General features: G+C 40.6%; 1 protein-coding gene across 1 annotated transcript in view; it reads right to left on the minus strand.

The window, feature by feature from the left end:
- The window catches only part of Taf3 (TATA-box binding protein associated factor 3), a 152,724-nt gene that overhangs the window by 25,525 nt on the left and 103,606 nt on the right, over positions 1 to 23,593 (minus strand). The window contains exons 3-4 of the mRNA XM_005354881.2: positions 13,944 to 15,772; positions 3,719 to 3,801 (exon numbers count right to left, since the gene is read on the minus strand). Of these exons, the coding sequence (XP_005354938.1) occupies positions 3,719 to 3,801; positions 13,944 to 15,772 (1,912 nt within the window). The remainder of the gene's footprint in view (positions 1 to 3,718; positions 3,802 to 13,943; positions 15,773 to 23,593) is intronic.

A 23,593-nucleotide genomic window follows, 5' to 3' on the forward strand; every position in this document is an offset into this window, starting at 1 on the left:
ATCCATAGAATAGGTTATACTACTATAATATAGCAGAGTAGTTCCTTACTCTGCTACCATAAAAGATAGGTAGAATTTGAATGTTACCCAATATCCATGTGTCACAAAATATTTTAAATTTCTAATTAAACATTTTTATGAGTATGTGCACATGGGCACAGGTCTCCTGGATCTGGAACTACATGTTGCTGTGAGGTACCTGATGTGGGTGCTGGGAACTGAACTCTGGGCCTCCGGAAGAACAACAAGTGCTCTTAATTGCTGAGCCAACACTACAGCCCCATAGAATAGTCTTTTAAGTTTTTCAGCCATTTAAAAACACAAGAAAAATTCTTAGTTTGCAGGCCATACAAAAGCAAGTAGTAGGTTGAATAATATGGCTACCAGGATGGAGTTTACTAACCCCCAATTTAGACCTTTGCATCCTCAAATATATTTACTGAATTTATGTTTATATGAAATCCATTGGACTTGAGTCTCCACCTCCCTCTGACTTTAACACGTAATGTGTAATACTTAATTTCTTTGTCTAGTACACTTCTATACCTGCCTTGGTCAAATAATTAATTGCTAATATAACAGGGCAGTTCTTTTCTAGGTATCTACAAGTTACATGTTATATAACATTGTACTTCTGAGGGTAATTTGTCTAGAATCCCAGCTATTCTAATTTCCCTCAAGCTGGACATTTTGATCCAGAGTAATAGGATCCAGTCCTCATGTCTTCCAGTCTCTTAGGAATATGAATGATCTATTGAAAGGTGAAAACAATAGACAGCCAACAGAATCACCAACAGATGCTTCGGGCAGAGACCAACTAACTAGAAACGCCATCTTAATTCTCTGACAGGAGGCGGCCAGGCTTCTCTGTGTGGGAGTTTGACTGGGTACTGATGAACTATGGGGAAAATAGGAATTAAATAGAAACTGGGAAAAGTATGTTCTGAATGATGAACAAGAACATTTTCCCTTAGAGAAATGAGACAGTTTCCAGATGTAGACAGCTAGAGGCCATGCAGGCTAGGTAAGTGTGACAGCTGACCTAGAATATTGGCCCATCTGATCTTCCTGAGTAAGTCCAAAGTGTGGGTACATCAGATGCCAGAAGAAAAAAGAGTGGAATTCAAATAGATTTTGAAGATTTTCTGTTTGTCAGCAATAGGACCACCTGCTATCTGGCTCTCTACAGGCAGAACAAAGAGGAACACCATGGAAAGCATTCAGAGAATACAGGTAGAAAATAAGAACCATCTGGACAGTGTCTCGGCTCTTCAGAGGAGCATATACTTTCCTGAAAGACCATTTTGGTCTCTGTCTTACCTTTCCTCGTAATCCTGAGGAATTTAACTGACGGACATTTAGAACTGACAGTGGCCATATGTAAAATACGCACACTTTGTGATGAAATCAACTGAGAACAGTGGTCTTGTGCACTGTAAACATCACAAACAGAACTCAGGACTGGGGAAGTCAGAGCCCTGGATAGAGGTAGGGGGATCTTCTACTGTTGTTTTACTAAATGGACATGTCGTCTAAATATTTACATTTATACCTATTAATTAGTGCTGCAGTTCTCCTTTAGGTCTCAGAAACCCCAACAGGAATGGCGGAGTGCCTATTAACATGTCAAAGCAGACACCAGCCAGTTCTCCCAGCAGCACCCAGCACCTACCAGAGGCTTCTTTCCCACTTCTCACCCACCCCCTCTCCTACCCTAAATCTCTCCCAGGTGCTGGGCTTCTGCCTCCTTTCCCATATAACTCATCCACTTTGACTATGCTGGTCTCTTGGGTCTGGTGGCCTCTTTTGCTTTCCCTTGGTCTACTGGACATATTCAGCCCCCTGCCTGATTTCTCCCTTACGTCTACAATAAAAATCTTCTCCAGGGGGCTGGAGAGATGGCTCAGCAGTTAAGAGCACTGACTGCTCTTTCAGAGGACCAGGGTTCAGTTCCCAGCACCCACATGGCAGCTCACAACTGTTTGAAGATACAGTTCCAGGGGATCTGACACCTTCACACCAGTGCACATAAAATAAAGTAAATAAAAAATAAGAAATATTTAAAAAAAAATCTTCTCCATACGTAGAAGTAGTCATGTCCTCCTTTTATTTCATGTTGTCATTCCCTCTCAGCCTTGGTCAGAGAAGCTTCTCTGTGCAGTGGGCAGCAGTTAGTGCAGAGACTGTTAACTGGTCAGAGTGCTGAGAATAAGTGACTGACCCTAGGTGAGACATTAGAGTCCACACATCCTTCCCAGCCAAGGCTTACGGAGCACTGTGGAAGAAGCAGGGGAGCCATGCTGTGAAAGGCTCTGTCCTAGAGATGGCAAGGCTGCTGCACTTTGAACTCACAGCGGGTGTGGTCACCTACACAGAGCATTCCAGTCACTACTCCAGCTCGCCTTGAGCTGAGCTATTGTCAGTTGATGGTTGCAGTGGGGTGGTAGAAGGAGTCTTTTTTTGGCGGTGGGTATGGCAGCCAGTTGCTCTGGCCTCTGTGGATGCCCCCCCCATATGCATGTGCAAGCAGCAGTAACTGGACTGTGGGTTACTTAAACAAAACAAAACAAAACAGAGGACATAAAGGTGGGAGGCTTGGAGAGTGGGTTCTATAAAGTGTGTAAGGAATTGGGTTGTATATTATCAAATTGCATTGTATATATGTATTAAATTATCAAAGAATAAATAAAATTATTAAATAAAAATTACAATAAAAAAGCGAAATTCCTAGTTTTTGTTCCTTGAGCTACGGTCCTGCTATTTAGCTCAGGCTGGCTTTGAATTCTTGACTATCATGTTTCATTCTCCCATACGCTTGAACTACAGATATGGACCACTATGCCCAGTACACATTCTGTTCCTTACTTAATAAATTCCTAAGTTTTCTTCTCGCTTTTATGCGGAATCTGAGTGGAAACTGAAAGCCTTCTGCTTTCTCTCTAATATCTGTTTGCAAAACAAACTGCTCCACTTTCACATTTACTAGGGAAAAATAATAAGTTATACTCATGAATGTCATTGAAACGCCACACACAGTGTGCTCTTCAAATCAAGTGTTTCAACATGGCTTGCTAGAGAGACTAATATTTCATACTGCGTCAGGAGCCTATGAGAATACTGTAGGTCTTAACACTTCCTTAAAGGATGAACGAAAGAAAACAATTCCCTTAAAAAATGGGTCTCTGCAGGTACCCATACATACGTGGTATACATACATACAGGCAAAGTATGCCTACACATAAAATGTAAAAACTATATTAAAAAAGATTACCTGATAAGTTGATTTGTTAAAATTCGAACAAATAGTCAACAATGACAGACATTCCTCATTTTCTCTTAGACCATCTGAATCTGCAGGCTCTGCCAGAGACAGATGCTGTGTTCTTGAGACGCCCGGCACTGTATTCATGTGGGTGAAATGCAGAACTTCACCCCCTCACTAACGACCTCTTATTTCCCAGGTAGTCAGGACCTCAGATACTGTTCAATAATACTGCCATATATTCCCCTTTCAGAAAGAGAAAACAGTGTGGGGAGAGCATAGAACCCTGTATGCCAAGCAAAGAAAAAAAGCTTTTACCTGGAAGAAGAAACCAATAAAAATTAGCAAGCTGTTCCTGGTTCAGACTCTGTTCATACCTGGACGTCTGGCAGAGTCCTAATCTATTAGGATAGCACAGAGAACATAGGTCTCACCATTCCCAATGCTCATACTTACATCTTGTCTTGGCCAGCACCAACTCGCAGAGTCAACCTGGGGATAACTGAACTTGGGGGTGGAATGATAGGCTCCACTTTTATCTGCAAAAATTAGTACATTAGTTAAAAAAAATTCTTCCTAAAATATTTCCTATCTCTTCTACTTCCCCGCTCCACAAACCTAATAAACACATTTGAAATACTAGATAAAAAGACATGGTTGTGTATGTGTGTTGTGTGTAGATGTGAGTGTGGAGGCCAGAGGTAGAAATGGGTGTCTTCCTCAATCATTCTTTGAGCTTTTTGAAGACAATACTCTCAATGAAGCGGAAACTCATCCATTAGAATGGGGATTGTCCAGTGAGATTCAGGGCTCCAAGTGCCTCTGCCTTGACTCCTATCAGTGTTGGGACTATACAAGTGCACACTACTGGTCCTCTGCTTTTACCTGTGCTCTGGGCATCAAACCCAGGTCATTATCCTTGTACTGCATCAACAAAACATTCGTCTCAGCCCCTGTCCAGGTTTTGTCTATTTGTTTGCTTTGTTTTGTTTTTTGAGACAGGGTTTCTCTGTGCAACAGTCTTGGCTGTCCTGGAACTCTGTAGACCAGGCTGGCTTCGAACTCAGAGATCCGCCTACCTCTGCACCCAGAGTGCTGGGATTAAACGCTTACGCTACCACTGCCTGGCTCAGTCCATGTTTTCTTAACAACTGAAGGCTAACATAATGTAGTCTATGAACTTTGCATCACATTAATATGACAGTCTTTTCTGGCTTATTGGTTTGTGTTATTTCTTTAGTTTTATTGTACTGTTTTACACACATATACAACACAGGGATATCACAGCATCTGATGGAATATTTATGTAACCACTAGAGTTTACTTACTTTTAAAGACTTATTTATTTTTATTTTATATGTGTGAACATTTTGCATGCATGTGTGTTTGTGTGCCACATATGTACCGGTGCCTGTGGAGGTCAGAAGGGGACATCAGATCTCCTGGAACTGCAGTTACAGACAGTTGTGAGCTGCCTTGTGGGTGCTAAAGACCAAACCTGGGTCCTCTGGAAGAGCAGCCAGTGCTTTTAACCACTGAGTAGTCTTTCCAGCCCTATAACTTCCAGACAGAACATAACAAAAAATGCTTACCATGAGATATTCCTTATATAACATGCATTTATAGGCTTTGATGAATGCAAAATGCACTGTAAGTTTGTTTTATTATATCTGAAGTCTGGGTAACTTACTTAGAGCACTATGTAATTCTATTTTGGGCTCAATTAAAAAAAAAAGACTTGAAACCCATATGTGTATGTGTCACAATTTCTATGATGACTATTGAAAATAAGTTTAGGACTTCAAAAGCATTTGAGCTATTAGTCAGAAAGAAAATATACAAATTTAATATGACATTGCAAGGTCTCTTGACAATTGGGTTATGGTTTTTTTTTGAGCCTGTCCTGCAACTCACTCAGTAGACCAGGCTGGCTTAGAACTCAGAGATCTGCCTACCTCTGCTTTCCAAGTGCTGGTATTAAAGGCGTGTGCCACTACTACCTGGTTGACAGTTAAGATCTTACCGTATAATAAATATTTTGAATAAACAACCAACCAAACTTTCTGTAGTCCTAAATTCTTATCTACATCAGAGTTTTTCACCGGTGATGGGACAGGTAATTTTTGGCAGTTCTTTGTCATTTCGGAATGGCCCAAGCACTGACAGATGTTTCACTTGTCTTGGAATACTGCAAGCCTGTATGTCATTGTTAACCCTGACAATTATCTACAAACACTGATTTACATATTCAAAGCCCAAGAATGAAGCAATAATGAAAACATGTGGTGGGCTGTAGGGGAATATATAAAGTACTATTCAATGCATTTTATCATGCAGTTATTTGATATGGATCTTATCTACTACTTTCTCATACACACACACACACACACACACACACACACACACACACACACACCTCTCTACCTAAAGTCCATTTACAAACCTATCATCACATAAGTCTGTCTGACTACTCTCTAGAACACTGCCTGGCATGTAGTGCATGCTCAGTAAACATCTGTTGAATTAATGCTTATCTAAATATAGCATCAACTCTCATCTCTCAGTTACTATATTACTCTTCCAGAATCAGTCCAAATCCTGCCTCTGGAGCACTAAATGACAGAAAGGGACATTTAGAAAACTTTGACTTCATGGATACCTTTAAACACTATTAGTTTATTTGGACTCCCAGCTCATTTCAAACACCACTGAAACCATGTCTGTTTTGTTTAGTGTTGTTTCTCAATGCCTATTACTGTGGCATGTAAATGCTAAAGAAACCGTGGTGGCGCACGCCTTTAATCCCAGCACTTGGGAAGTAGAGGTAGGTGGATCTCTGTGAGTTAGAGGCCAGCATGGTCTACAAGAGGCTCCAAAGCAACAGAGAAACAAGGAAGGAAGGAAGGAAGGAAGGAAGGAAGGAAGGAAGGAAGGAAGGAAGGAAGGAAGGAAGGAAGGAAGGAAGGAAGGAAGGAAGGAAAGACTTAAAGCCTGAGTATAAAACAGCAATTCTAAACCATCATTTCTTTCAAAACCCTGCCATGATCTCTTTATTGTTTTTGATCAACAAAAAAGTAAAAATATCAATACTTGAGGCAGTTAAAATCTTTTAAATTACCTAAAAATGTACAAACTTCTTTGTGCCCAAGAACGAAGTCCATCTCTTTTAGGCTTTTTAAGAACCTTCTCCCTTCCTTAGCATAATTTACAGAACATCAAGCCTCTTGACTCTATTAGTTATTCTCATTAAACTCATTAAACTTTTAAATGTGCTAAGTTCTTATCTTGAAAACAATTATCTTCCCTTCATCCTCTGGCTAACAACTGTGTTTTTCAGTGTTTAACTTGCATCTTGTTATTCTCTTTATTGCCTCTGTGTCTTCAATTTTTTATTCATTATTTTAGAGACAGGGTCTCACTATGTATCCTTGGCTGGCACAGAATTTGCAACAGACACTAGGTTGGTCTTGGTCTTGAACTCACAGAGATCTGCTCACCTGTGCCTCCCGAGTCCCAAGTGCTGGAATAACACTTGGCAAAGCTATTATTTTAAAAACAAGCCGGGCGGTGGTGGCGCATGCCTTTAATTCCAGTACTCGGGAGGTAGAGCCAGGCGGATCTCTGTGAGTTCGAGACCAGCCTGGTCTACAAGAGCTAGTTCCAGGACAGGCTCCAAAGCTACAGAGAAACTCTGTCTCAAAGAAGAAAAAAATAACCACAACCAACACAAAGTTGTTTCCCCCACCTTTAAAAAGAAAGTCTGCTAGTGAAGTTAGTAAAACTTTTATACACTGCACTGTGTTTGGCTCGTTTCTTTTCTATGTGATAACTGTAACAGACTTGTCCAGCATTTTAAGGAATCACCCACTCTCACACACACACATCATCCACACTGTAGGTATGGAGGGCAGACTCTCCCCCAAATAACGACCACTCTGAAACAACGCAACGTTTGCTCAGGGTTGCAAAATTAGTAAATAAATCATGTAAATCCAAGGTTCCTGACATAAAATCACCTCTGGTTCTAGAATATAGTTCCTTGGCTTTTGTATACTCTTTGGGTCCTGGTATTATGCACATCCTGAATGGAGCTGTTTACTTTCTTTACTAAAGTATCTTATGATAACTGATAAATACCTGCATCCTTGCTAGGGTTAGTTGTATGGTATTTTTTCTTTATGATAGGCCAGTGACTTTATATAAATTTGAGAATAACTTTGGTTTACCTTCATTTATTCAACTAAATGGCTATTTTTTTGTTGCTGTCTTGAATGATCTGACAGGTACTGTGAACCAAAAGGTGGGCTATTTATGACTACTCTAAAAAAGTTAACTGAAGCAGGCATAGTGACACACGCCTTTAATCCCAGAGCCAGGGAGGCAGAGTGGATCTCTGCAAATTCAAGGCCTACAGTCAGGATAGTCAGGAGTACAAAATAAAAACAAACAACCAAACAAAGTTAAGTGGTAGGTAAAAAGTAAGCAAAGAAAAACAAGGATACAAGTCAGATCCAAAGTAGTATGAATGTGTCTGGAAGGCAACAGGTATCCATTAACTGAATGAACTAATGAACAATTTTGCTACCTCAGCTCAAACTTCATCCGTAATCACAATACTCAACATGGCCTCTGCTAGCAAAAGAGGGAAGTACTAAGTACACTTGGAAGCTGACACGAACCAGAGCTATCTCTGGCAGCTAGGACAAATGGAGCTCTATACATAAACTACTCAAATGCTTTAATTTTAGTCAAAAAGTTAAGTCATGTTTATCTTGAAAAACTGGAAATACAGAGAAAAAGGAGTGAGACCATTTTGCTCAAAGGTCTAACGTGGATGCTAATACTATAAAGAAAAAATAATTTCTAAATAAGACTTTTTTTTCTCCCTGAATTTTTATGCTAATTCTATCTGAATGCTTATCAAATAAAAGCAAATATACTAACTACAAATTAAAAACAATTTCTCTCCTTAACTTTCATGGAAACAACAAACCAATGATAATAATGACTACTCAATCACTTAAAAATATGACAAATGTCATCTTTTAATGGCACAAAGCACATCCTGGGGCCAGGAGGAGCTTTTAAGGGTTAAAATAAAAGAACAGCACTTTGGAGTAATGCTGCGAATTGGGGCGAGCAGAAGAGCATTTACAGTGGATTACTAAGCTTCCCAATTCACCAAAGAGGTAAAGTCCAGCAATATAAGACTCCTTTGTAGCTAACTAAAAATACATTGTCAGTGGATTTGTCCAGTTTTATGTATAAGCAATACTCCTTTCACCTGAGCTCACACTAGTAGTCATATAAGCCCCTTATTGCCATGTGCTGCATTTTTTTTTTTTTTACTAATCTTCAAGGATTTAGCTTCTTTGCCACATACCTCAGGGCACCAACTGATAAAGCCCTAACTCTCCATTTTTCCAGGACACCAGCAGTGCGGCCTTGCAAAAAATGAAAATCGCTCAAGAGATTTAAAGGGGAAATTTATTTTTAAAATCCTGACTTGAAGCAAAGAGGTGGATTTTTAAAAAGCTTATCTCTAAAGAATCAGTTTAAATTTAAATTCTATCTTGGAACCCTTTCATGCGTCCTAGCTTTAAAGTTTATCTTTTGACAGGGACTTTCTACAAAAGTAATGGGCAGCTTTGTCAATTTAATCTGTCCAAGTTTATTTATTTATTTTTTAAATGTTAAATTTCTTTCATTAAAAAAAAAAGCAAAGAATCTTACCATCTGTGTGCACTAACTTGCGTAAATGAGGCTAGCAGGTACTAGCTTCGATGTCCCCCTGTGCAGGTATGTTAGAGAACCCCAGCACACTCCCAACAGAAAGCTACATGGAACCACTCTGCACTCTGGATGCTCAGTGATGGCTGGTAACCCCTCTGTTGTCCATCTTAGCAATTGAGCTCTTTACGTGAGTTCCTTTTTGAAACAGGCTAACAAAATGCCTATGAGCTATTTGAACCATTGGGAAGACAGCGCAGAGGCCTGGCTACTGCTGAGTAGGGGTGTCTAGTGTGAACAGCAAGCCTGATTCCCGTCTGAGCCCTTGCAGTGCCTGGGATGCAGCCTGCAGTAGCTGTCTACAAATTTAAACACAGTCATCTGAATGTTTATGTTCTGGCCTCATAGAAGAGGCTGTGATGAGAAACAGGGAGGGAACATTTCCCCCCATTTTACTGTAATTTATTTACTGCAATGCCTTCATTTCACTAGTTATGACAAGCAATGAGAGAAGACTAAAAATATGCTGCTTTAAATTAGAAAGGAAGAAAGAAGAAATTCTTTTGCTGAAGGAACCAAAAAGTAAGACTATGATTCTCTATAGTACTGAATTCAACCAATGGTGATTTGGGGACAGATACTAAAGGACTTGAGGACAGATTAAAGTGTTTACTATTTCTGATAGACTAAAGTCATCAGGTTCTGAGGTCATCACTGTCTTGTTTTTAAAAACATGGAGTTAAATAGGAGCTTATAAGTTTCTTCAAGGTCTGACACTTTATCAGCCCAGAGGCCACCTTACTCCTGATCATCAGCCCTTTTTACTCTTCTTGTTCATTACTGTGTCCCCAGACCTGCCAGAATGGGGAGTGGCAAGGACCCAGGATTTGGTTAGATAGGCCTAGCCAAGTCACTCTTCTCTCACTGCTGCTGCACGTCACTCAAACATTTCAGAGCACAGTTTTCTCAACTACAAAATCAGCACGGCAATATCAAACCCGCAGAGCAGTTTGTAGATTAAATCACGGAATGGCCTGACACACAAGTATACTCTCAAGTGAGAGTGCTAATACTGCTCCTATCTAGGTCAGCCCATTCATAAATAGCCAGTGTTAGCTCAAATAAAACACATCAGCCAGAAGGTCAAAGTTGGGCGTGTTCTTTATAACGTCTGTAAGTCTACCAGCATAAACAATCTTTTTTTTCCCCCTTCGAGACAGGGTTTCTCTTTAACTTTGGAGTCTGTCCTGGAACCAGCTCTTGTAGATCACGCTGGCCTCGAACTCACAGAGATCCACCTGCCTCTGCCTCCTGAGTGCTGGGATTAGAGGCATGCACCATCACTGCCAGGCCTATAAACAAATTTTTATTATCCATGTATGATCATTATTAGTTATTTGTAAGACAATTCTAAACTGTCATCTGTATATTAAATAAAAAACTAGTGTTTACTCGGTGTTTCTATGAAGGTGGCTTTCACAGTGGATACTCTTTCAGAAGGTATGAAACAAACATTGTTTTCTTTGTTTGATTTGAGACAAGGTCTCATGTACCCCAGTTTGGCTTCAAATAGACAGTGAAAATGAGGTTGACCCTCAATCTCTAATCCTCCTGCCTCTACTTACCAATTGCTAAGATTAAAGACCTGGGCTGCGATGCCTGACTTACGCAGTGTTGGAGATTAAATACTCAGAGCTTTGAATACTAAGCAATCATTCTAAAGTAAGCTACACCTCCAGCATCCCCAAAACTGTTTGTAAACAGAAGCAAAGGGTTGGAGTGATGCTGTCTTTTTCTAAAATGTACCGTGAGGCAGGGACTGAGGGAAAGGAACAAAGGTCACAAAAAGTAGGAGAGGTTCACAATAGCTAGGCAGTGGTGGGGTTGGGAAATTTACCAGGTAACCGCCAAAGGCCCTTTGGGCCTAAGTTGGGTCTATTTATCTCCAGATAATGCTGTCCTTTTGGAGTGACATTCTACATCAAGACTATATTCAAATAAGCAGGCATCGAAATGCATAGTCAAAGACTATGGAACCAAGCTGTGAAAAACTTTCTAAATAGGGAGAACAAATGTGGGGAGGATTATTATTACATTTACTTAGTTCCAGGTGGGGTGGGAGGGGCACAGCGCACATAAGGAAGTCAGAGGACAGTGTGTGGGAGTTGGTTCTTTCTTTCAACAATGTGAATCCTGGGGGTTGAATCAAGGCTGCCAGGCTCGGTGACACACATTACCTGCTGAGTGATCTTGTCAGTTCAAGTATGTCCAAAGAAACACTTTCACATTAATTTATTTTGCACATATGTATGTGGGAGCCCATAGGTGCTATGGTATACATGCAGAGGAGATCAGCCTGTGGAAAGTAGCGTCTCTCCTTTTATCATGTGGATTCTGAGGATCAAAATCGGTTTGCCAGCAATTGCCTCTACCTGCTGAACCATCTTGTTGAATCATCTAGTTTGCTTTACTACCTTTTTCTGACGATATGTAAGAAACTCTGCAGGCTATGTGTAGCCCCATTTCGGGTGTGGTTTTGCAGAAACTTGGGCAGATCAGTGTGTGGAATAAAGAGATGCTTTGGTGCTTACACTAGCCTTCAATCTCCACTCCTATCAATGCCTTCCACAAGAGATACTACCCCTTGCCTTTCTACTGCTACAGAAACCAAGCTGCAAAAGAATACTAGGAGAAGAAAGGATATCTGTAAGTCTACAGTAGCTGACTCTGATGCATTGACAGCTTGGTTAGCATGGCCCAATGAAGTTGCAAACTCTGAGTTTCTACACTTTTATAGGGTAATTCAAAATGGATAATATTATTCCTCTAATTATCCTTGTTTACACAGATAACATTTACTACTTATAATGCCAGATATGTTCCTATACACATTTTAGACATCATTCTTTTTTAATTTTCATATAAGCAATATGCCCAATTTCACAAAAGCCAAGATTTTAACTTAGGTCTAACTCTACAATTCGATTACGTATTTGCAAAATTCCTGTAAGATAAGTGACTTTGATAATTTTTTATATTTTGTCATTTCTCTGATCTTTAACCTATCAAAAATAACAGAAGGCTTGAACCCATCTATTAGGTGATAGTCTGTCTAGCTACTGGTAAGTGGGTCTCTGAGGGTTTTGTTTGTTTTCCCCAGTGTTAGGTAGATCCTGAGCAGACATGGCCCGCCTATTATTATCAACTTCATCTGTTGGGGCCTTCATTCAGATTCATAATGACTGTTCAAACACTGTCACTGACTTCCCAAAGTCAAAGTGGTGCTATATATAATGGCTCTATGTCAGACTGGCTGGGAGTTCAGCTGCTGTTACTCTAGGTGAGTGACAGAATAATGACTAATTACTGTCAGACAATTATCTCTAAAACACTCCAGAATGCGAAGACTGACTGTGCAATAAGGGACACTCTTGTGGATATGTGATCCTCACCTGGGATAGGCCCTCTCCTAGGCTGCCTCTTGTTCATGAATGTTGATAATACCTGCTGGATCTGCGTCATAGGTGTATCAGGAGGGAGAAAAATGTGTGGAAGTGCTTTAAAACTTGGTAAGTACCATGTTAAAATAATATAGTATTAAAAGGATAACATAGCTGTAAAGACAAAAATAAGATATGCTGGAGAGATGGCTCAGTGGTCAAGAATACCCATACTGACTGCTTTTTCAGAGGAACTGAGTTTGGTTCCCAGCACCCAGGTTGGCTTACAACCATCTTTAGCTCCAGGGAATCTAATACCCTCTTCTCGTCTCCATGGATACCTGCATGTGCATACACAAACACATGCAGACAGACAGACATCTTATAAAAAGAGAGGACTTAGTGTGCTGTGTCTCATTAACTTGCCAACGTCCAATTACTGACATTTCTTTACTCATAGCAAAAGCAAGGGGTCTAAACTAATTAATAGAATGAGGCAGAAAAATGTGGCTGTTGTTAGTCAAGTTAGCTTTTCCAGGTAAGTTTGAAGATAAAGACATTGTAACATTATTGGTACTGTATTTGCTATAAGTAGAAAAGTAGTTATTAAATGGAAAGAAGTTACTGAGCATTATTTCGCAGCCAAGTGCAAATAGAGATGATCATGTGTAGGTAGGAGTCTCTTAAGCTCTACAGATGGTCCTGAGTGTTGAGTGAATGTTTACAACAATCTCAAGACCAAGAAGAAGGGCAGAGCTGTCTGAGCAGAAGCTATATCCTGTATCCACAGAACACAGCTCTCGGCTCCTAGGAAACATCCCCGTTGTTTACATGGACTCTGCAAGTCTGATCTCCTCACTTGACAGACTGGATCTCTGTATGCAGAGTTACTTTTACCTGCTGACTGGTCCACCAGATCAGCAGAGAAAGAGTTTCGATATTAATATGGGAAATGGCAGGACTAAGAGAAGCTGCTCAAGTCCTATATGCAGCCTTCACCTTAAGTACTGCCAAAGTGGTTCTCCTAAAGGAGACAAAGACCATTAGCCCTCTGCAGGCCTTCCTGTCCTTTTATAGAAGGAACATGGGTTTATGTATCTCAGGAAAATAGATATTTTGGGGTACCCAAGAATTGGTATAAGACATTATATAGTAGACTTGATACTGAACAAAAATAATACTCACTTTAGGATTAGTGCATGTGTGTGCATGTGCGCACGTGTGTGTGTGTGTGTGTGTGTGTGTGTGTGTGTGTGTGTGTTTTAACTGCTAGAGATCAGTTTAGTGAATACGGAGTTTATAACTTGTGATTAGATTCTTCCTAATTTATGCATTTTTAGCATCCAATGTGTGTGGGGCTTAGTTATAAAACCAATGATCTTTGTGATAGAATTACACAATGTCACTTAACTGTCCCTGAATTTAACCACAGATATAACTCCTGGCTTAGTTTACCTGCATTTTGCACTAGGACCTTGTTCAGATAGTACCAAAAATGATAGCCAGCTTACTTTTTCATGCTTGTGTTTCTCCTTCTCTTTCTCTCTCTTCTCTCTCTCCCTTTTCTCTTTCTCCCTCTCCCTCTCTTTCTTCTCCTTTTCCTTCTCTTTCTCTTTCTTCTTCTTCTTTTCCTTTTTGTCCTTTTTTCTTTCTTTCTCCTTGGGCTTCTCCCTTTCCTCAAACAGTTTTTCTGGGAGCATTGGTGACAAGGCAGGCAGCATGGATGGCGGGACCCTCACTGCAGCAGAAGGGCTGAACAAAGGCAGTGCCATTTCTTTCGGGGGTAACACCAGCTGCATCGGAGGGGCCTTTATCTTGTCTTCTCTGCTTCTTTCTTTAACCTTTTCCCTTTCTCTCTTCTCTTTATCTCGTTTGCCTCGTTCTCGGTCTTTCTTCTTGTCCTTATGCTTCTCTTTTTCCTTCCTCACAATCCCATCTTTCAATCGCACTTTTGGATCAATGTCTTCAAATTCTCTGATTTTAAATTTATAAGGGTCAGAATCTTCATCTTTCATAAACTCTTTCCATGGGTACCTGACCTCCTTGGCAGCTTCCTTTTCCTTCTCCCTCTCTCTCATTTTATCCTTCTCTTTGCTTCTTTCTTTGTTTCTCTCCTTTTCTCTCTCCCTATCTTTTTGCTTTTCTTTCTTTTTCAACTTAGTCTTCAGTTCTTTTTTCAACTTTTTCTTTACATCTACAGATGAAGGTTGCTTGGCTTTCTCCTCATAACTTTTGTGCAGAGGTTCGGGAGTGGGAGGAGAAATGGAGGGAGAAGAGATATACGAGAAGGTGGGAGGCATGTTAGAAGGGGCTCCTAGTTTTGCTTTCCGTACTACCTCATCAATTGAGGCATCCATTGTCCATGAGTTATCGGAACTTGAAGTTCCGCCAGAAAGAGGCAGAGGAGTAGACCCGGACTTGGTGAAGTTATTGGAAGAAGCGGAAGCTTTTGGAGTGGTGCACTCTGAACCTGAAATTCTCTTAGGACTTGTAAAAGTGTCTACTTCAGATTCCGATCCAGAAGAAAACTCAAAAGGATCTGGCTCCCGCTCTGCACAGGCGCGTGCGATCACAGCATCGATGGAATCATCGATGGTTTTGTCTGTCACCACAGCCTTCTTAGGCTGCATTTCAATGTTCAGTTTCCCAATTTCTGGGGGAGTCTGTGTTGGCTTTATAGGGATGGTTTCCTTAACAGTTTTTTCAACCACCATAGCTGAAGGGGTTCTATTTGGGGTTTCAGGTCTGGCAGGGGGTTGGGGTACAGGAGTTATAATCTTGGGGCTCTTAGGACTCTTGGGGCTCTTAGATCGTCCAGGTGATTTCTTTTCTTTGGGGATGGTTTTTGGTGACCGAATAGGACTTCCAAGCCGTGCTGGTGATAGGGTAGTTTTCGGAGATTTAGTCTTCTGTCCTGGAGAGCTAGCTTTAGTCTTTGTTTTTGGTGTAAATGACTTTGTTTCTAATGGCTTTGCAGTTGGTAGTTGTGACTTTGCAAATGGAGCCAGCATTGGGGGCTCTGGTGATGAAGGGGCCAGATCTGTACTATCCTGGACATGCACAGGAGAAAGCATTGGTGGGATCTTCTGTGGATTTATTGAACTGAGAGGTTCTCGTGTTTCCAACAGAACATCCAGGGAATCCCCTTTGGTGCTCAGGAGTCGTGGGCGCTTCATGGTGGGCATTTCTTCCACCTCAGGACTGTCCAGTGGCCTCTTACCCAAGAAATTCTCATCATTGATGACTTCCTCCTCCTCCATTTCATCATCTTCTTCCAAGGGCACTTGCATGGCTTCTGCTGATGTGCCCCCATCAGTGGGCACCTGCTCCTCTTCTTCCTCTGGTAACAGAAGAAAAGGGCATTATTAGAATGGAGCAGAGAGTAACAAACACTACTTCTTTGATGGAAGAAATGGAGTCTACAGGGAGTCCTCCTGGGTCTTCCCACCCTGGGCTTATCATTCTTTTAGAAGTAGCAACAGGAAGACCAGCTTCCTAAATTCATTTCCTAATCTGAAAGAATACTGACTATCTATTTCTATAGTCTTCTCATGCTTTCTCCAATACCCCCATACCCCTCAAAAACAGAGATCAGTTTTCATGACTGCTAATCTCAGAAATGATGGAAAGGCATACTCTTAAAACACCTGTGTGTGCATGCATCTTTATATGTGTATACATGTGTATACTTGTGTGTGGAGGCCAGAGGTTGACACGGTGTCTCTGTCAGTTGATTTCCACACTACTCTCTGAGACAGTGTCTCTAACCAAATATGGATATTACACATCCAGGGAGACATGGGTTATGGTAGATTGCCTTCAGGTCCTTATACTTTTGTGGGAAGCATTTTATTAAGACATATTCCCAGCCTTTTGGGGGAAAAAAACAACTGTGTAATAAATTTTAGTCTTTGTACACAACTCTCATCATAACTATACTCCTTGGAGGGCCGCATGGTGCAATGTAACCCATTTGGCTCAGACATCTGAAACTGTGCTTTAGCTAGAGTTCTGTCCCTACGGAGTGAGGGGTCTTAGGCAATTTCAACCTCCTTGAGCCTGTTTCCTGACTTTCAGAAGGAGCTAATGCACTTGCCCTGCCTATTTGCCTGAGTTGAGTTCTTATAAGATCAGATTATACATTTTTGTGCATATTAACTAAGTATATAAAACATGATGATAAAGGCAAACTATAAGGTCAATTCATAGCCTAAAGCAGTATGTGTGTATAGCATATAGGAAAGTAATTAGTACAACAGACAAAGTTATAGGATTTCAAAGCAGAAGAGGGCAACTTGCTGTCAATAGGGAAGACTTCAAGAATAATGCAGTGATTAGAACATTGCCAGGAGTACCACAGTACAGGAAGAACAGTTAGTTGGCAAAGAGGAGGACTTAAGACACAGGAAGTACGTAAGAGTCTGGAAAGTGAAAAGTAAAAGGGGAACAAAAGAATGTTGAGTAAAGTTGTATTCACATCACAGAAGTCAGAAGACATCTGCTACTATAGACTGGAATATGTGTAAGATTATCCTGACAGGTACACACGATGAATAGATTGTAGAGTGACAGACACCAAAAGAAGAGGACAGATGTAGTTAAGACAGAAGAAGAGACTAGACTAGAAAGAAGTAAGCAAATAGGAAGCAGGAGAGATAAATGAACAGACAGTGAACAGACTGCTGCAGGCCCAGGTATGAGCTGAAGGGTTCAAACACAAATCTAAGGCTTCATGGACTAATCAGTGCCATCATTCCATCATTAACAGAAAGAAGAATGAAGCCTTGGGGGAAACTTTAGCCAGTAGTGTTGACTGAGCAAATAAAAGTATACTGAAGTCCCAAAAACCAGACCTGGATGCGAGAGGCTTCTGTTGATAACTAGAAAAACAATGGATGAGTGGGATGAAATATGAAAGGCTGATTCAGAATTTTGAGGACTGCTTCTATGTGAAGACAAAAGGAACAATGAAATACATGGATGATCAGGTGTCAAAGAGCTCAAAGGATCAAGAGGTTCTGAAAAGAAAGTTTAAGGCAAGAGACAGAGCTCAGTGGGTAAAGATGCTTGCCAGTGAGACTGATGTGAGCTTGAGTCTTGGGGTCCACATGGTGGAAGGAGAGAACTCATGTCATGGGTCATCCTCCCATCTCCACATGCATATTGCGGTGCGCACACACATATAAACAAATGAGTCGAGTGGTGCTGGCACACACCTGTAATCCCAGGACTCAGGAGGCAGAGACAGGTGGATCTCTATGAATTTCAGTCCAGCCTGGTCTACAGGTTGAGTTCCAGGACAGCCAGGACTGTTACACAGAGAAACCCTGTCTCAAAAAACAAAATCAAACAAACAAAAACCCCAAATGAAAAAAAAAATTTAAAGGTTTTTGTTTTAACAAAAGAAAGCCCAGTGAATATAGTCAATGCTTGTCAAGAGGCCAGTGAGAATGAAGGCAAGTCAGGCTACAAAAGCATTCAGGGGTGAGTGAGTGAGGCAATACAGCGAAAGTACTCTATAAACTATAAAAACACAGAATTTCAACACAATTATTGCTACACTTGACAAACTCACTGTCATCTCTCCAGTAGCCATGGCAGAAACATGGGAGTCTGTTCAGACCTTTTTTTTTTTTTTTTGCCTGCTTTCCTTCCTAGCTCAACTTCTGAGTACATCGCCTTTGGGTTTAACTATATTCTGGTTACACGTACAAAAAAGACAGCCAAGAGTATTTCCTTCCTGGTCCTTCAAATTAAAGTTTATTGTGCCAGACTTTCAATGTCTGGAAACATTGCCTTTCCTTCTTTTACTTACGAAAATGTCAGGACAGATTTCAAATGTGCTAAATTACTAGGAGGTAAACCTGTAAAGAACCAGAAATAAGATTGCTTAGGATAGTTTCCCAGGGAATGAAAGTTTTAGAGTATTTATTAGTGGGCTGGAGCTGTAGCTCTGTTGGTAGAATTCTTTCTTAGTATATGTGAAGACCTGAATTGGATCCCCAGAGAAGCATAAACCAGCAATAAACAGTGGGTGCCTGGGAAAAAAGGAGGTGCAATGACAGTCAAACCAACTGGAACCCATTCTATCTTTAGAATTACACACCTGTAATTCTAGCATTTGTGAGGTGGAGGGAGGAGGGTCAGAAATGGGGCTTATTGGAAGGTCTTTAAATCATGGAAGGGTACCCTCTGAAGGGAATGCGGATTCTGGTCTCTTTATTTTCTGCCTTTGTTTCCTGGGTCATGACATCAGCAGGTTTGCTCTTCTGTGTGCTCCCCCCATGATGTATTGCTCTGCACAGGCTGAAAGCAGGAGTCAACCAATCAAGAGAAACCTCCAAAATCGTGAGCCACAAAAAGCTTCTCTTTATAGGTCCATCATCTTGGCATTTGCTACAGTGATGGAAAGATGACAGACACATCTGGCATGCTTTTGCAGTAGGAGTGAAAAAGAAAATAGTAGGAAACAATACGGATGACTGAGGACAAAATCTCTTAAATCACACAAAAGGAAAAAAATACTATCAGCAGCAATGTCCATCTTTTTAAAATCACAAATGTTGATGGGGGGGCAGGACAGTACAAACTTCACTGTGATTTTTCTCATTGACAGCATAAATAATCCACACTCCCTACATTTCTCTGAGGAATAATGAAAAAAACATGCTTCCTTAGCAAACTTCTCAAACAAAACCAAAACAAGGCAATAAGGTCTGAACACACCGCAAGGATTTGAAGATGTTAATTCTAAGCTATGATAAATATTGACTTAGAACAAAATATCGTTTTAACTAGAACAGTAAATGCCTTTAAAGAAACACTGTAATCTAAAAAGCTAGTACACATTAGGAAAAAGAGGAAATTGTTTGCACATGGCATGAAAGCTTTTTATCTCATTAACTACACAGATGCATGCCACTTTAACTTCAGTGGCGTGTTCTCAAACCAGGCAGAAAACATACTTCTATTTTTAAACTTTAACTAAAAGGACAATAAAATGCTACCCACATATATTTCTAGCCACTTCATTACGTCTTTGGATAAAGACTGCATCTTTAAAATGTTGCTGTCAAATATTCTTATGACAGTGACGCTAACAAAAGAAGAGAGTCCACTTTGGGGGTCAGGAAGATTGAGAAGATGGCACATAACTGAAACAACCTGACGGAATGAATGGTGAGGGCTCGATGGGTCCGGACAAAGGGTATTGCTAAGAAGGCTGGGTTCAGGGGGAGGGGGGGATGGACAGATGACCAGTAAGTGGGAGATGGACAGTGGGTGCCTGGGAAAAAAGGAGGTGCAGTGACAGTCAAACCAACTGGAACCCATTTCAACATTCTACCCTTTAGTCTGAGGTTAAAAAAAATTTAATAACATCTATACCGTGGGATATAATATTTTTAAACTGTCCTGTCTATAACCAAAATCAGAACCCTTAAAACATAACATGTATAAATGAGCTTGTATATTTTTTAAAAAAATCTATTTACTTAAAAAATACTAGCAAAGACAAGACAATTAGGCAATGACAATTCATAGAGCACAGCCAATCAATGACACGATAAATTAGCAGTAGTGAAGATGTGTTCTAAATACCTACATACACTGACGTGTAAAAAAGCCTCATTCCACTAACATTCTGCACAATAAAAAACTAGAATGCAATATAAGCAAGCCAACGTGAAATGACACCTAGCATTATAAATGGCCTAATCTATATGTTAATACTGTTGTATCACATAACTGCAGCGAGACTAAGATAACAATATGACTTTGGGGTTTCTATGGCTACATCCTGGCTAACGGGCCTGAAAGGGCTGGCTGCTGACACCACACAAGCATTCTGAGTGCTTCTTTTTGGTTATTTATGATATGATTTATGATAACGACAACATCTCCTATTTTCTTTCCTCCTCAGATACAATAAATTGCTATCGTTAATCACCCTTCTCCGTTCAACTAGGATTACAATAGCATAATAGGTCCAGCTATGGTAATACTGTGGATTTTTACAAGAAATAAATATAAGCAGATCTCTTCAGACAATGCCAGTATCTCTAATATTTCAATCACCTTCCTTTAAGTCATTCAGAATAAATTTTGCTACAACTAAGATCCCATATCCAGAATATAACCCTTGGTGTGAATCAAGCACCATACACTCACAATTCACCATTGTCACAATTTTCTTAAATTTGTCATACAGGAAGGCTGCCCACAGGGCAGTTTTTCCAAGACAAACAACAGTAATCAGTCGCTTCTTCCCTGAATTGATAGAGCCTATCTTACTGCTGTTCCTCAGCCCTACAAGACAAACTAGTTATTTGCCTATCAGAAAGCAAACTAGTAGAGAAAGAATAGTCACCCTGCCGTGGTCAAAGCCTCCACCCGTCACTGGTCGTGCAGTTGCCTCATCTTTCTGAAGTGCTTACTTTTCTGACAGTGTTCAAGGAAAGCAGCACCTATGCAGCTTCTGAGTAACAGTAAGACAAAGTACATAAAAAACAAAACCAGCTGGCCCTCTGGAGGCTGGCCCTCTTGCCTACTGCCGGATGGCGAGAACAGCAGAGCCAAAGCATCAGACATGGAAGGGAGGCCACAGATCACCAGTGACCACAACTATGTGAGTTGGCCTAGCCATGTCCAGCAAATTGAATGGTTGAGTCAACCCAGCTTAAGTGTCAAATTAAAACACTGTGAGAAATGGCATTTCTGTTTTAATACACTAAATTCTCAGGTTCACTTCAGCAACATTTTAACTATGTATTCATATGTACATGCACAATCAACTGTCATTACTTCACCATTTGCGGCAAATACTGTTCCTAAGGAAAATACAGAATTAAGTTCCTGTGACTCTCTGGTCATGTTCTCCTCAAATGATCAATGTATAATCTTGTCTATGTACCTGCCTTCCTTCCCTTTGCCTCTTCCCTCTTCTCTTTCCTGCTGGATGGAACTTAATGCCATCCTTCTTCCTCAGGCCCCTGAGTGATGGCATACATAAGCACAGTCAGCTATGTGCAATCCTGTTTAACAACAACACTTGATTAATATATATTGATGGCTAACACCGAAGCCTTGGTTAACACACGTAACTTATTCTGTCTACACATATTTTCTGTAGGCATATCTCAGTCTTTTGTGCTTAAGGGCAGTAGGCAGCATACAGAACTCTGTTAGGGGCCATAAGGTTTTGCAGAGAACACGGAAAGAGCACTTGTTCCATGAGACCAGACAGGAAGGCCAATAGCAACTTAGAAACCTGAGTGACAGGTAAGTCAATTTTTAAAATTAATTAATTATTTTATTTGTATGGGTATTTTGATAGCCTTTATGCCTGTGCCTTATGCCCACAGAAGCCAGAAGAAGATATCAGACCCTCAACACTGGAGCTATAAATGGTTGTGAGCACCCACATAGGTGTTGGCAATCAATTCTGGGTCCTCTAAGAGAGTAGCCAGTGTTCTTAGTCGCTGCTGAGCCATCTCTTCAGCCCCATAAGTCAATTTTGTTTTTTGTTTTTGTTTGTTGCCATCTTGCATGTACTCAAATTATTTTGGGAATGACATGAGTATTCTGGGACTAAAAGTGCCTATAACGAATAGGCAAATCCAGTAAAACAGAACTCATAAGTACAGATCAGTTGTTTGCTATATGAATATAATTTCATTTCCACCCAGCACATGTATGGACTACTGATTTAAAGTAAGGCATCTTACTCAAAAGTAATTGCATTTCCCATAAGCACTTCATGGCAAGAAAAAATAGCACGCTTGATACAATTTTTCTGTTGCTATGATAAAGCAATTCTAACAAAAGCACCTGTAAGGAAAAAGGCTTTATTTTAGTTTACAGTTCTGGGTCCAGTCATGATGCAGGGAGTCAGAGCATCTGCAGCTTGAAACAGCTGGTCACAGGGACACGGTCACAAGAAGAAAGTAATGAATGTAAGTATGCTAGTGATCGGCTCTCTCTTCCACCCTTACCCAGTTCAGGATCCTCTGCTTGGGGATGGTACCATCCATACAGAGTGGGTCTTCCTGTTTAAATGAACACAATCAAGACAGTCCCCTACAGGCGTGTCTAGAAACCTGCCTGTTAGGTGACTGTAGGTTTTACCTAGTTGAAAATTAAAACTAACCACCACACACTTAATCGTGACATACCTGACTTAGATGTTTCTCCAAATTCAAACTGGGATACATTTTAGATTAAGTCACAGAATAGTCATATACAGAGCACTCTGCTCAAACCACATGACAACCCCCCACCCCCGCCAAGTTTCTAGAACATGGTGAGGCCTTTCATGCTGTTTTCCTCCTGAAAGAACACTCTTCTCTCAGTTGAGCCTGCTTCTCTCTCACTCTGCAAAATTCAAGCTTAGCATTGTGTTTTCAGTGTACTTCCTAGTCATCCTAAGACTCTGGAGAAACAATTATGCCTGTCTGATCATTAATGCCATTTTTGCCTCTTTTTTCCAACTAAGACTCAGAGAAACAGGAACAAAGTCACTGTCAGCTGTTAACCATGGTAAGAATTAAAAATGGTCCCAATTAGGGCTGGAGAGATGGCTCAGTGGTTAAGAGCATTGCCTGCTCTTCCAAGGGTCCTGAGTTCAATTCCCAGCAACCATATGGTGGCTCACAACCATCTGTAAAGAGGTCTGGTTCCCTCTTCTGGCCTGCAGACATGCACACAGACAGAATATTGTATACATAATAAATAAATAAATAAATAAATAAATAAATAAATAAATAAATAAATATTTATTTAAAAAAAATGGTCCTAATTGATGTTGGCCTAACTTATTTTTCCACCTTACGAGGACTCACAACTGGTAAGTGTTCAGGAGAAGCCACACTTTGGGTTTTGAGACTTGATCTTTCCCAAGCAAGTAATCTTTGCTAAGAGGCTTCTGCTATTTAAAAGCAAGTCTGCCAATGCAAGGCTCTGATCTCAAAGATTTACTAGGAAAGCAGAGGCAACGAATAAACACCAAGGATCATTCACCGTGATTAGGAGCTAGGACGCCAATAAAATAGGGCAATGCCTGTGGAGAGGGACAGGCTGGTAAGAGGATCACCAAAGAAATGACGCCAAAGCTGTCACCAGACAGAGAGAAATGTGACCCTGGGTGATGCTTGCACACACATGC

The sequence above is a fragment of the Microtus ochrogaster genome, chromosome 16 (assembly GCF_000317375.1).
Source record: "Microtus ochrogaster isolate Prairie Vole_2 chromosome 16, MicOch1.0, whole genome shotgun sequence".
NCBI lineage: Eukaryota > Metazoa > Chordata > Mammalia > Rodentia > Cricetidae > Microtus > Microtus ochrogaster.